This window comes from Calypte anna, chromosome 3 (assembly GCF_003957555.1).
Source record: "Calypte anna isolate BGI_N300 chromosome 3, bCalAnn1_v1.p, whole genome shotgun sequence".
NCBI classification, from domain to species: Eukaryota; Metazoa; Chordata; class Aves; order Apodiformes; family Trochilidae; genus Calypte; species Calypte anna.
In genome coordinates, this window is record NC_044246.1 from 27351053 (window position 1) to 27366192 (window position 15140).

Here is a 15140-nt window from a genome sequence, read left to right on the forward strand (position 1 = left end):
AACATTTTGCAGTCCACTTAGCTCTGGTATTAGCATTTTGCATCCCTTGTGCTCTTCTTGTTTACTGTTTCTCCATCAGAAAGAAGACAACAGTGCAGCAGCCACCTCTTGGGACACATTAAAAAGTTAAAGTTTGTTTTTCTCACTGTGGTATTTCTGGCTTTTCTTTTTTAACACAGAAGGCAAAGAGAAAGAAAAAGACCTGGATAGAGGGAGAAAGCTGCTCTCCTGCTGAACAATTTTATTTCCATAAAAAATTCAACCGCTGCAAAATGATTTCTTGAATCAACACAAAAAGAGACATCACTGCAATTCACACACAAGCTCAGGGGAAAGCACTAGGTTTTCTTTGACTGCCTTTATGTCTGGAAAAACTAAGAGGAGTTTTTGCTTCGTTTTGACACAAGGAATTACCAGTCCCACATGTGGATGATGAGACACCACAGGATCATCCAGCTAACTAAAGATATACACACCAGTAAAATTCTCATTTGAGGCCATTAAAATTTTTCAAAAAGCAGCACTGGTTTAGTTACCTACTTGCAGTCTTGTTCCTTCTCTCTCTTACAAAGTCTAGAAAACTATTACAAAGGCCTCAAATCATAAGACAATGTAAACACAATGGAGCTCTTGGTGAGAAATCTGCTTAATAAATATTGAAATACTAAAAGTTGAGGACTCAACCCACACTAGCTTTATTTCTCCCTAAAAAGTGCAACATAGCAAATGAGAGTCTTGCACATTGCTTCAGGCATCAAAAATATAAATAGTGTCAAAACTGGGATCTCAAGCTATGCCCAAGTTAGGACCTGCAGATGGATGCAATTGTCCAAGTGAGTATGATGTTATTTGAAAGCATTCTGGCAAGTCACAGAAAGACTGTTTATTACATGCTCCTATTAACTATACCTGGACTAATTCTGACTTGTGTATCTCCAAGCACACACATTTCTATATTCTTTCTTCACTTTTGAGACATTTTTTCAAGAAAGCATCTCATAAAAGGAGTTGCTCTTCTATGTAATGTTTACTAAGTTATCAACATGCCTCAGTTTACTTTAGACATGAAACAGAGTTGGGGATTTTTTAAAACTTGTGTCAAGTTTCAAACCGTATTTGCAGTAGTATGCAAAATGAACAAAAAAACACCATCTGGAAAGCCTTCTACAGAACATCTTCTGTAACTTTTAACATGGACAGGACTCTGAGCCTGAACCATTATGCTTCCACAGCAGAAATACTCTTCAAGCAGCATGGCTTTCTGTTTTCTCATTAAACTGCCAGGAAAGCACACACATGTCTATGAAAACATATTCTTCACACATATAAAATTATACATGGTAACAAAAACAACTACTTGGTGCTGCTGGGTGGGAAAATGCAATTAGTTTTACTAACGACCACTTAATTAGGCAAAGAAGTCAACAGATATACTTGGCAGTCTCCTTCACTGCTCTAAAGCCAGGGTTTAGCTATTTCCTGAAAGATATTTTGACTGCTGAAGCTAAAATTTTTTTTAGAGCTTTAGAAGTCTGAGAGTTTTTGCTGGGGCTTTGTGGTTTGGTTTTTTTCCTAATTGAAAATGGTATTACTTAGCAACAAGGATTGCACTCTCAACCACTGAAAATACAGTACAAAGTGGTTTAGAAGCAACATCCTTGCTGTTTTGAATTTCATAATACAAAATCAAGTAGACCCTGGGTCAAGCCATATGCTAATAGAAACCAGCTCCTCAACTTCTGCATTCTCCTTCTAGGTCTTGGGCCCTGGCAGAAACAAGTAACTCAGCATGGTCAGGAAATACAGAGAATGGGTGAGGTCAAGTATAGCCGAGTCAACATGGAGATAGGCTGAGTAATAAACTTACTGAAATGAGGCACTGAAGAATTACCATCCTAAAAGCAAGGAAAGCAGGAAAGGATTAATCCCTTTTCAGCTGATGCAGTCACCAACAACGCCTGAATGTCTGAACACCAACAAAAAACTGGCTCCTGACAAAGATCAGAGATTTCAAGTTGAATCCACACAGGATCAAACACTGTCAGGAAAGGTTTTTGAGAATAAAGAGATACTACTCCCACTTTCCATTGGCATGCTATCTCTAGGTCAAATCAATGGAGAGACCATGTGATATCACCTTCCAAAAATATCATTTTTCATCTCTGATTTGCTACGAAACTTGGACTTGCTTTGCCAGACAAGACATAGTGCAGAAATCCAAAAATCTCCTCCTTCAGATCCATTCACTCTAATCCTCCTTCCCTGCATTAAAGTTTCAGACTATTCACAGACTTGAACATATCTGCCTCAAGTTCAAGACCCCATTTAGCTCCTGGTCTTACTAACATTCAAGAAATTGATCGATCAAATCCCAGTGATAATAAGGTTTAAATTAACCACTCTGGCAGCTACATTTCTTTTAAACTGAAAAGACCACAAAGCTCTGGATAAACCAAAGGGGTCCTGGGCTAAAGCATTTTCATCCAAGTGGCTTTGGCAATGGAACAACACAACTGTTTTTGAAAAAAGCTGCAAAACACTCACAGTTTGGAGAGTTTTTCCTCTAAGAATTACACTTCCACTCACAAGCCCTCTCCTGGCTAACTAAAAATCTGAGCAAACTAATTAAAGAAATTTTCTTATTTTATATATGACTTTGCCTTAGAAAGAGAACAGCTTCTTGGAAGAGGTGCCATTTTTCCTCTGAACCACCTTAAAATAGCATAAGTATGTGCTGCAACTTTGCACAGGTGGAAAGCAAATCCTTGTTCTTACTTTTTGCCCCTACAGCTGCAACATAAAAGAGTGCCCTTCAGAAAAATAAATTTCAAATAATAGCTTAATAAGTTATAAAAATATACTAATAAGTCATTGTAATATCTCCTTGTCACAAAGAACTAAGGACTTCAGGCTATATGAGCAAATCTTTCTGTACAAGTGCCAGCAAGGTGCGAGGAGAGGCAAACAGCTTCTGCCTGATACTTGCTACAGGTCAAGTCTCTATTTGCATTCATCTTTACTTTGCTGACTCAAATACAGATGCTCAAAAATGTAAAGCAGTACACTTGGTATAAAAATGCTAAGTGCATTAATGGAACAGCACAACGAGTCTTCAGCTCTTCCTCTGTCTCAAGTTTGTGGCTGCCAATGACATCCTTTCTTTCATGAGGGAGGGGGAGATGTGCTACAGTACATACAGCTTAACAACCCCCAGATTCTGGTCATCTAAGAATATAGTGACCTGAGTGTAGTGTGAGATCCAGGTAAAGAGTTACAAGCTACACTGCTGAGGGTGATCTGTATGTCCTAGAACACTCTGTATCCAAGGGGATGCAGAAATCCATTCAGTCATTTGCTTTTCGCAGTAACAAACATCAAATACCCTTTCTACAAGAATGAGTAAAATATTAAATGAGTTGTATGCCTCCTTTCAGACAGAGTCATTAAGGGAAAAAATTATTTGCAAGACTCATCTGAAACAGTGTTGACATGAAACACTGCTACTGAGAATGAGCCATGGTGCTGTCAGCACCTAAACATCCCCCATGTTACAGCCCTCACGACTAGAACAAATGGCTCCATCTCATCAGCTCTCTCAGTGTCTTGCCACTACAGGCTGGATGAAGAGCATCAAGGCAAAGATTAGGCATGGCACAGATGAAGTGAGTGGGAAGATGAAAGCACACTGAAGCATCACCTTGTTGCTCTGCTCCTTCAATTACCCACTCAATAGCTGTGCAGCATCGACTAGGGTATACAACAGGAAAAACCTTGCCTGGAATAAACCCACAGAGAGATGCCACAGCTCCTGAAGCTGTAGATGAACCTTAAAGGCTCCAGGGAGAAAATATTTGTTCTTCCCAAAACTCAAGGCGAAGCCTATAAGGTCCACAGCTGAATATCAAAATCTACAGTGTAGCTGCTGATTGCTAGGGGGAAAAGGAGAGCACAACTAAAGAAAGGCACAATGCACCAAGCCATTTAACTCTTTTTCTTACTCCTTTTTGGAAGCTGTATTCATAGCAGAATGATGCACGAAAACCAACGTGAGACAAAAAGGCAAAAAGGAGAAGACAATGCCGAAAAAAAAAAAAAAGACAATGCTAATAAAGCTGTTCATAAAACCCAAGAAAAACAAACAAACAAACAAACCTACAACAACAGAAAAGAAAAAAGGAAGGCATTATTTCAGAAATAGCTGCATAATGCAGCTTTAAAACAACATAATAAAACGACACCAGGGAAAGGCTAACTAGCATTTAAAATTCACATTACTTCTTCACACAAAATCTGTCTGCCACTGTTATGTGGCATCATAAAAATCAAGTCACCAAGTAAAGAACAAAACCAAACTGTTACTGGCTTACAGCATGTATAAATGAATGAAACAAGAATACAAAGTCTCTGCAACCATTTAAACACTTTAAGTATATATAAAAAACCCACATATTGTGTCTATAAAAGGATACATATGATAGTAAACATTCACAGAACCCTTAGGACAAGCAAACAGAAATCATAAATTTTAATAGCAAGTCTTCCACAAAGGTCTGAAATGGTTCTAAAGCCAGCCCAAAATATTAAAGATAATTAAGGCACATCGAGTTCTGTTTATCTGTTTGCTTTATATAACAAGTGGATTTATCTTGACAGACAACTGAAGTCTCCTTCCCCTGCCCTCTTTTTGCATTTCAGCAGTACTGCTCAATTATGCAGCATGCAATGTTAAAATACTTATGTGTGATTTAACCATTGTCTGCAGTTCTTGTTGGCTTGCATAAACTGTCTAGTTAATTAATGACACTTTTTCAATGCTATAAAAAGCCTCTAGCCATCTTCCCAAGTAATTTGAGCAATTCATCCATCAATGAAAATAAGTCTTTGAGTTCTTTCTATTTTACTATCTTACAGTGAAATCCTGAGTGACTAAAGACATTGTAAACATACATTGAAGGTCATCCGATGGACTCTCTGCTCAGAGTTGATGGAGGAAAAGACACAAAATTATAGATATTACCTGGCAGTTTAAGGGTTCCTTTACATGAACTTGCGAAGGTCCTCTAAAGGGACAAGAAGCACTCTAATAAACAGTAAAATCATTGTTTACACTTCCAAATTTTACAGGCTGTAATTTTTTTCCATTTTGTCCTCACTTCCCTTCACTCATAATAATTAAGGTAAATATTTGCCTTCCTTATACTGCCCCAATTGCCTGTTTGTAGCTCCCTTTCATCATTCTGTCAACTCATCAGAAGCCTGTCTTCAAGATTTTTTCTCACACAGCTAGATGTCTGAGCATAATTAAACTTGATCAGTGTGACTCCTACAATAGCAAAAACTGCCTGAATCAGATGCACACTGCACCACCCAATTAAAACCAAAACAGTAGGAAGAACAGAAGCACAAATTGCTCATTCCAGAGCAGCAAGCAAGAGAAAACATAGGTAAGAGGATGACATCACTGCCCAAACAGATGCAACATTTTCAAACACTTAAGAATTCCTTAAGAATTCCTAGGTAAGGTTACTATGCCTATATTCATCTTAGGAGTTATTTAGAACAACTATTTCCCAGAAAAGGTGGTAGCAACTGCAAATCATAGACCACAGATGAAAATCAGATGATCCAAAAGCAGACTGTACAATAATGTATTTATTAGTTAAAATTCCTGCCAGGGACTAAAGCCATACCCAAACAAATGAGCCTGAAAGGCAAGCTCATGAAAAGACCTGGTGCCACTGGTAACCACCTGACAGTGCTTCTTGTTAATTAGCTCCTACCTTCTGGTGAGAACTGAGTTCTGGCTCCCACCTCTGCACACAGCATGACACTGATGCTGCAGGGGGCACCTAAAACACCAAGTGCTGTATTAGCACACAGATCCCATCTGACTCCATCGCCAGACCCAGCAAGCAGCATCCATCCCCTCCTTGGCGTGAAGCTTCCTGCAGAAGCATCCTGGGCTCCACCCTGAGGAGCTGCAGGCAGGGCAAAGGAGCTGAAGCCTAACACTGCCTTGTGTCTGCCAGGGAAAAAGGGCTGAAGCATCTGTGGTTGCCATGGGAGTAGAGATGGCAAGAGCTGCTGCTAGAGCAGAAGTGACTAACACCATAGAGACTGCCTTCTTTCCTATGGAGCTACTGCAAACAACTAAAGATTAAAAAAAATATATATATAAAAAAAATAGAAAACAACATACAGACCTCCCACAGCCTGTGTTTTGAGACAAAGCAGTTTCATCTGTTACTGGTCCAACAGGTCTTTTTCCAGTGTCTCCTGAAACCCTGCAGTTCATAGTATCTGTTCCTAATGCTGTGCTGATTTTCTCTTCAACTAAGAGCAGACTGTGGTCTGATTAGACACAGAACAGGCCAAAACCTGAAGCCTGTATTCACCCATACTAATGCACACCATGCTGCAATGGGATCACACACAACAGTAAGGGTTGCACCTCACTGGGTACCAATCAGATTAGTTAACTGCTTGTATACCTTTTTCAAAGCAAACAGATAAAACACATGGGCAAAGTTTACATGTACTCATCATCTGTCATGTCAAAGAGAATCCTGGCCAGTCCCTGAATTTCCACAAATAAAATCTTGCAACAGAAAAGATGAGGTAAAAAAATAGAAATGGGATATTACAGCTGTCAATAAAGTCCAATAATTTACAGTAGCTGAGATGCAGAAAACAAATATACATTAGTAACACCTCTTGGGATATCTAGGAATTAAAATACATTAATTCATTTTCATCACGGCTTTTCTCTGTTGGAGAGTGATTTCCTTCTGATTCCCTTCTCACACACAGAAATAGCAACAGAATCAACTCCAGTGAAGTCTAGGGAGTTACACTATACTGCTATAAACAAACGGATAATCAGACCCCTCTATAGTTCTCACCCAGTTCTAATAGTGTGCCTCTCATAATGAACAGAGATAAGCCTCTTTATCAGGTAAAACCTGGGAGAAGGAAAGGGAGAAGATGCTCCAAGTGCTGCAGACATTCACAGAAATATGTCACTAAGAGCTGAGCAAGCACACAGGAAGGGAGATGAAGCAGTGAAAAATATTTTATATGACTCGTAGGCTTAGGAAAGATCCTCAATTTCTTATCAACATTGCTTCTATAATTGCAAATAAACCCTTTGGCTAGACAAAACTCCAATTTTTCTTACATGGAAGTCATTCAATCTACTCGGTACGTACACTTCCTCTTTGCAGGCAAGTGTGGTACAACACCACAGAGTGGTCTCTAGACAGGGTACAGCATTCTCTGATATTTCAAATCTACTTTTCACTTTAAATATACTTTTCACCCCTCTACGATCCTAGGTAAGCCTCCTCACCAGAAAAATACTCCACACAACTCAGAGGATGTAGTCTTTACTGCATTGTCCCTGCAGCCCTGAAAAAAACACACCAAAAAACCATTTCAAAAGATTGAAAGGAAGGTCACAGTCCTAAGTGATGCCATTGGTCCAAATTTAGCCCAAATATGTCACTCTGCTCAAGATACAGAGGACCCAGTGCTGTAAATTCTTCCTCTCACATGTTTTTGCTTATTATCCTCAAGAGGCCATTGGTATAATGGAGCTCTGTGTCTTGGTCAGATACGTGCTCTGGTTAGAGAGCACAGGAGAGGGAAATACCTGTGGCTCTCCACAGGAGCAGGACTACAGACACACAGCGAAGTGAGAAAATTAACTGCTAGTATTTCACAATAAACCCAGAAGATCACAATCAAAAGGCCTCTCGTTGCCCAGGCACAACTGTGAACCACAGTAACAATCTGTCAGTGACCTTCTCAAGATGATCATCTCATAACATATGATGCTGAGAATGAAAGTGCTGCAGTCAGACAGATTGTATCAACTGTGTTATGACTCAGTAAGTTTCCCTCAACAGACAAAGAGAGCTAAAGAAACAATGAAAACCAACAGAGCCAAAAGAAAAATGATAAAATGCAGAACAGTTGCACCTAGATTAGCAAAATCAACCAATAACTTCCTCAGGGGAAAGTATGTACCAAATCAGTTAAAAAACACAACTCCATACTCAGTTTCAGCACGGCTCCACCCCACTCTGGCCATCTCTCCAACTCTCAGCCCAGCTCTAGGCTCCCAAAAGCTTTTATGAAGCCTTAACTACGCAGTTGGAAGCACAGGTGGCACCAGCTGTTACTGCTGGTGCTTTACTTCCAAGCCTGTGTCAAAGCACAGCAAGGATGCAAACCTAGAGACCACACACACACCCTGTCAAACAGGAAGATGGTGGTAGGAAATTACCCTCCTCCTGCAAAGCTGCCACAGAGCCGTGGTGAGGAGTGAGAAAGGGAACAGCCCACTGGTGTTGAATAGGCAGATAAAAGAAAAACTGGAAAATGAGACTAGAAAACAAGATATGGATGCATGCAGCAGAGTGATGAGGAAGAAAGTTAAGGGAACTGAAGAGTGAGGTGAACAGTCTATTCTTAGCAAATTTTTATCTGAACAATGGAAAACTGATACTGAACAGAATATATAATATATAACTGATACTGAACTGAAAAGTAATACATTCTTCTTGGAAATTTAATTTTCCTAGTTAATTGTGTTAAAGATCATGGTACCATAGAGTATAACAATTTCCAGGAATACTTTCACTAGCAATCTTTATGACGCCTTAGGGTTGGCAAACATAGTACAAAAATATTAATTTGAATTTTGACATTTCTCTTTCACTTGCTGTATTGATGAGTAGACTACATTAGGCAATGGGAAAGACGCTGAAGCTACTCCTGACTAGAATATTACTCTGTTCTCACTTGCATAGATTCACATCAGAATTAAAATTAGATAAGGAGATAAGCTAATAAGGGCATTGATTTCTCGGTGAGCTTACTTGTGTGTAATATATGTAATGTCCTTCCCCCACCATTTTCTACTTTTAGTTTGAACTTAACCTAGTCTCTCACCATAAACCTCACTGAATCATAGTTTCCTGTGAGACAAATACACCTAGAAGATCACTTCCTTCCACCAACTTCAGAGAAGTGTATAAAGATGCATTATCACATAGCACACAGCTCCTCCAGTTAGGAGAACTGTGCAGAGCAACATCAAGGTCGAGACTGGTTTTGGTCTATCTGTCAGTGAGTTTGTCAGCAACAGAGTTTCATAACTCAAACAAATGATTTTTCACCCAGCTAGAATTGGCCATTATGTTTGAATGAACTTATCTGGACACTGAACAAGTGTTTTCTGGAACAACCACTTATGTAGCAGACAGATTAGAAAGTACAAACATATTGGCTAGATTGAACTAAAGGCAGTCCATCACCCCAAATGAAACACTCAAGTGAAGATATTTCCAAATACAGCAGTAACAACTGAGCAATCACACAAGTGGGGTAGCCTCATGTTTAAAACATAGGAGTGAAACCTATTAGATCTTAGTTTCCCTTCCTACTTCCGAAGCTTCTCTTTTCCTCTTAATCTTAAGTAAATTATTTATTGTCAAGCCTTACATTTCCCCAGATTCAAAAAGAGGCAGTAAGGTTCCCTGGCTTTAAAGAGCAGTGTTGCAATAATTGTTTCATTATTCTTTGCAGAGCACTCTAAAATTATTAGATGCTGCTGCAGAAATGCGTATTATTAGAGGTATTATATTCCACTAGCAATTCCCAAAATAACCCTATCTTGTATGAATTTATAGTATTCTAAATTAAAGTCTCTAGTACCTGACTAAAATATTGAACCAGTACCTTTCCAGTGTAAATCTAAGAAGGAAAATAATCCAGTTGTGATTATAATAGAGTTTCCCTTTGCACTCTTCTACCTCCATCATTTTTTTCAGTACTATATTACACACATACTAACTGGGAAGACAGCAAACATGTGGAAGGAAAGACTGTTCCAGTAAGCTCAGCAGTCAGTGGCAAAAAGCCATTGTCAATTCTGCAAATGACACATATGGACTAGGCCAAACCCTAGTATAAATAGTAATGCACCCAATATCACATGTTTTAATAGAAAAACAGTAAAGAATAAATTTCTAACTGGCTTTTTCAAAGCTCATCAAGTTTCAGACTTAATGGTTGGAAAAACAACCACCTAAATTATGTTGGCTGCATAAGTCTGAGAGGTCTCTCTGACAATCAGAATCAATTCAATCCATTTGCTCATGTGAAGATAAACATAACCCTATCTGCCACTTGAACTGCTTCTTTTGCTAGGGAAGACTGTACAGCTGTACACAGAAATGACTAGGTATTTTCTAGACCAGGCCATGTCTCTGCCCAAATGCATTGTCAATTCAGCTGTGTCAACAAATCAGGGTGCAATTACAGATTCCTGGCTCGCATAACTAACGTTGAACAAGACTTTGTGTGAACTGGGATGAAAAGTGATGATAGGTAACTTGGTAGCTTATAATTTTTGCCTAATGAGAATGACAGGATGAATTACATTTCCATTATCTATGGAAGAACTAGTTTTGAGAGCAATTGTTCTTAGGAAGTGACCATTTTATATATCAACTTTTCAAGGAATTGTATTCTATAGCACAATGATGCAATGACTCAATACCACCAAAAGCCTCATTACCTGTTGGTCATCTGGAGTCCATATGCCACAGGTGATCTGACTCTCCAAGTTTATTTCTGAAGACCAGTGTCTTTGTCCACTGACTGAACCAACCAGCACAAATCCATCTCTATAGGAGATGAGTGCTTGAGTCCCATCATGGCTCCACGTAAAGTCACTGACCTTAATAGATTAAAGACAAAACAACAGAGGTATAGAACACATCAGAACCTGTAGCTGTTTTAATAAAAGGTATCACTGCACAGAACTAGAGAGCAAATATTAGCCCAGTTGGAGCTAGTGGATAAAGTAGCTGCCCTTGCAAAGTGTCTTTGAGAGAATTCTTGAAACATTTTTTTATTGAAAGAAATATGCATTTTCTCCTGTGCTTTTCAAAAAGCAAGAAGAACCAACCATTCACTGTCCTCTTTCTTTTGCCTCTCAGTACCTGCTCACTTTCAGAGAGCTGCAGAGAAACCAAGCATACCAACCTGTGCCCCCCGATCGTTCACAAGCTCCACAGACCATCTGCCTTCATATTGTATCCAAACAAATATTCCTCCATCTGCATCGCATGTTGCTAATTTCTGGAATGGTTCGTTCCATCTCACCAGCACAACCTTAAAAGATTACAAACAAAACCACCATTACCAAAATTGTGTTTTGTGCTAACAACTGTTTAACAAGAACCAGTTGAACAATACTGCAAAATAAACATTACCACATTGAAATCCTAAAGATGTACAAAACAGTAATTTTCAGCACAGCATTAGGCGCCTCTCAAGAACAGCTGGAGTTGTTTTGTCATGGTTGTCAGGAAATGCACAGTCTCTCACCACCAGGCCTTTTTGTAAGGCAATACATATTGTCAATAAAATCATACTGTACATTGGAACACAGGAGCTCATTACAGAAGCAGCAAACAGGGGGCCCCATACAGACCATCCAAAACTCCTTCAAATTATTTCCCCCATCGTAACCTCACAGACTGCCAGACTCTACCACAAATCATCATCTCTTGCTGACTTCAAATGATGTTGTGTGCACTGCTGTAAGATTGAGTTGGAATACTCGTATCAATAGTGACATGAAAAAAAAATTGAGAGCCCCAAATTATTACCAACTAGGTATTTCATTGAAATTGCTTTGTATTCCTTCTGCACTCCATAGCAAGCAACTTTTCTGGCTCTTCTCTTTGCATTAGAGCTATCTGGGCTTTTCTGGTGAATATAATCAAGGCTAAAACTACCAAAATGTTCTCTCATTTCTAATTAATATCAATTTAACAAATACCATCTCATTTATGACCTCACAAGCATGTCATCCTAGTGCCTCAAGAAGAAATTAGCTGTAAAATCACTTACTTTCTGTTAGTGACTTTTCTTAAACGCTTTTTTCCAAATTAGTTTCATTTCAAAACATGCAGATACATATGGGATAATTACATTCATAAAGAAGGAGATTCCCCTTGGTTACTTTACAGAGACATGGCATACACAAAAAAATCAAGTACTAAATAGTCTATCAGTGGGACGCTATTTTAACTAAATGAGAATACAGTTCTAATGATGCTTCTCCATAAATCTAAATAGGTAATTAATCATTTAGATGGGAAAAAAAGATCATCTTTTCCTGAGATAAATTTTGCTGCTTACAGAGATGGACTGATGGCTCCTAAAGATGCCAGTCCTCATATGAGCTCTGAGTAGACAGACCCACCACCCTTACAATGAAATCAGCAGTCATTTTCAGAGTTAGGATATAAATATGCATACCCAAAATCTAAACTTTATAGCTGGTAAAAGATGATCTTACAGTTATTTAACAAATGCTACACCGATTCAGAGTGCCAAGGGTCAGAACTTCAGAATGTGAAGAAGAGCAGTAAATAAGACATCCCATTTTGGTAATCAAGAAGCTGTATATTGTTAGTTTTGCTCTGTCCCTCCCATCTAAACATGAATAGCCCAGGTTTGTAAAAATTTTCTTTACTATTTGGTGTAAATCCCATGCACAAAGCCATCATTTTCATCATTTCATCCACCCTAAGGCAAAACACAACAACAACCACGCAACCGTCCTTGCCTGTAATGCCTAACAGCAGGAAGATGTGAAGAAAATGCTGAAACACTGAAAAATCTTAATCTTTACAGACTAATGATGATTATCAATGGAGTGGAAGGTACTTAGCATCACTGAAAACCAGACCTTCAATGCATTAGACACTGCCCATGTTGGACATATCAAAGATTGCACAGGAAAATTGCAAGAGAAAACTTAGAAATGAAAGATAAAATTAACTGTTCAAATAAGATGTGTTTTAGCTAACATCCTCAAAGGTGCTACTACCTGCCTGAAAATTGCCTTGTTCTGTCTGGCAATGATTTGAGATGAGCATGATTTTATAGATTAGACAAATCAGTTGACTTAATGGCCAAAGTGACAACAGCTACCTTGATAGGATTTGTCTCTTTTCTGCTTTAAATAGGAATCTTATCAAAACCTGTCTTTGTTTCCTTCAGATTTGATGAAACAACCAAGGGTACAATTCATTGTACCAAGACTATCTCAAGACTCCATCCCAACTGGATACAAATTATTAATTTCCAAAATAAATTTACTGCTTTATAATCACAACTGGAAGTGAGACAAGAATTTTATATTTTGGCAGCAACCTAAATAAGGAAGCAAATCTGTAATTTGGAAATTCAGCTTCTTTAAACACAGAGCAAACATTATAATTTTATGAGGTCATTTTTAAGATGCTTCCATCATTTACATTTAGGATCTGACTACAGCTGTGAAGTTCACAGCTCAGCTGAGTATTTCCAATTACATTTTGGACACTTAACATACTGAAGCAGAGATAAAGAGAGGAAGAAGTATTAAGACAACTTTTGGCTTTTATATTGGCTAAAATGTAAAGCACATGAAAACATGTCTCACTGATAGTGCACTAAAATAACACATAAGCTTGAATTACCACTCTGCAAAGAGGAATTTTATTGCTAAGCCATAAAGGCAAAGATATCATTACTTTCACTAACAGCTTCAACTCACAGGAGACTCATTTTTACTTCTGTCTTTAATGGTTCTCTGCTTCCTACTGAGCATCTTCATACAGGTACTGAAGGACTAAGCTGTTTTATCTTGTACTGAAAGAGCAAAAATATTGGTGTGACAAAGAAAGCTGACTTCATGCCATTTATGGTCCATACAGCTTTTGTATTTTTTCTAATGATTTTTGTTGGGTTGGTTGTTGGTTGGGTTTTTTTAAGACACTATAAAAATATCTATCTGTTGCTCTTCTACTCTAGAAAAAAAATCATATCACAGACATGATTCAGCTTCTAAACTGCTCTCTCATATAAGAAATTATCTCCCATGAATAACACTTCGAGGCACTCCTGACCCAATATACTAAATAAAGACCAATGTATCACTCCCAAACAGGATGCCTTCCATGAAGTTCAATGAGCTTTTGAATTAGGGTTTTACATTTTCTTCAAGTTCCTTTTTATAAAATGTGTAGTGAAACATTTATTCCAGAAGTGGATCATTCTTCAGAGCATCTTCAATAACTCTGCTTTAATTGTCAATTTGATTTTTAGGAATTAAAATTTAATTAAATTTAAAGGTGGTAGAAACTCTCCCCAGGAACTGACTGCATATTTAATGCTACAAACACAGCATAATCAGCAAAAAGTTAAAAACTGAAAAATTATTTTCATTGCAATTTAGGTTATGTGAGGATTGTTATCCTCAATATTATAACACTTGTTTTTGTATAAAATTAAAAGGGATAATATTGTTAACTTATACTTGGGAGATGAATCCTTACATTCACTTCCAGTACTATGGACTAATGAAGAATAAAGTAACTGATAACATTTCTCAATTAAAATGCTGCACAAATGTAAATTACATTAATGAACTTGAGCTACTTCCCTGTACGTCTTATCTGCACAGATGCTCCATTTAGAAAAGGCCTTTTTTATAGCGAAGGAAACATCTGTATCATTCTAACTGAAAAAACCAACAGACAATAACTTAGCCATTTTTTTTAAGATCACTTAATTATGCTTTCAAGTTTCCATTTTTATTCATACTAATGCTTTTAGATTCACTACTGCAAATACGAAAACAATTCAAATCTGTCTCAGGCCTGGAGGATCATCAGGTTTCTTAGAAAGACACTGCCACAGAAAGACCATCATGCAGCTAACAATGTTATTATTTATTAAAAACTTAGACTTTTATGCAACTGCAATTTCTGGAGTAGCAAATATGTGATTAATAATAAATGTGATATCTTCCCAACAGAAGCCAGATCTGAGTATTTAAATTCATTATGTGCTACTGGCACTTTTATTAATTTTTTCACATTTTCTACTCTGAAAAAACTACTGTGCATGAACACAGTACAAGACTGCTAAAATCCAAAATATTTTAAGAGCCTTTGTTATTCCTACTCTCATTACAGTTTTTGAAAGAGATGAAAATATGATACCAATCAATCTTCATTGCATCAGGTTTCATTACTGAAATCTTATCTCTGTAGTTCCTAAGATATATG

General features: G+C 37.8%; 1 protein-coding gene across 2 annotated transcripts in view; it reads right to left on the reverse strand.

The window, feature by feature from the left end:
* The window catches only part of TULP4 (TUB like protein 4), a 146304-nt gene that overhangs the window by 42882 nt on the left and 88282 nt on the right, over positions 1-15140 (reverse strand). For both annotated transcript variants that reach the window (XM_030446976.1, XM_030446977.1), the window contains exons 3-4: positions 11056-11184; positions 10586-10747 (exon numbers count right to left, since the gene is read on the reverse strand). In XM_030446976.1, coding sequence (XP_030302836.1) covers positions 10586-10747; positions 11056-11184 — 291 coding nt within the window. The remainder of the gene's footprint in view (positions 1-10585; positions 10748-11055; positions 11185-15140) is intronic.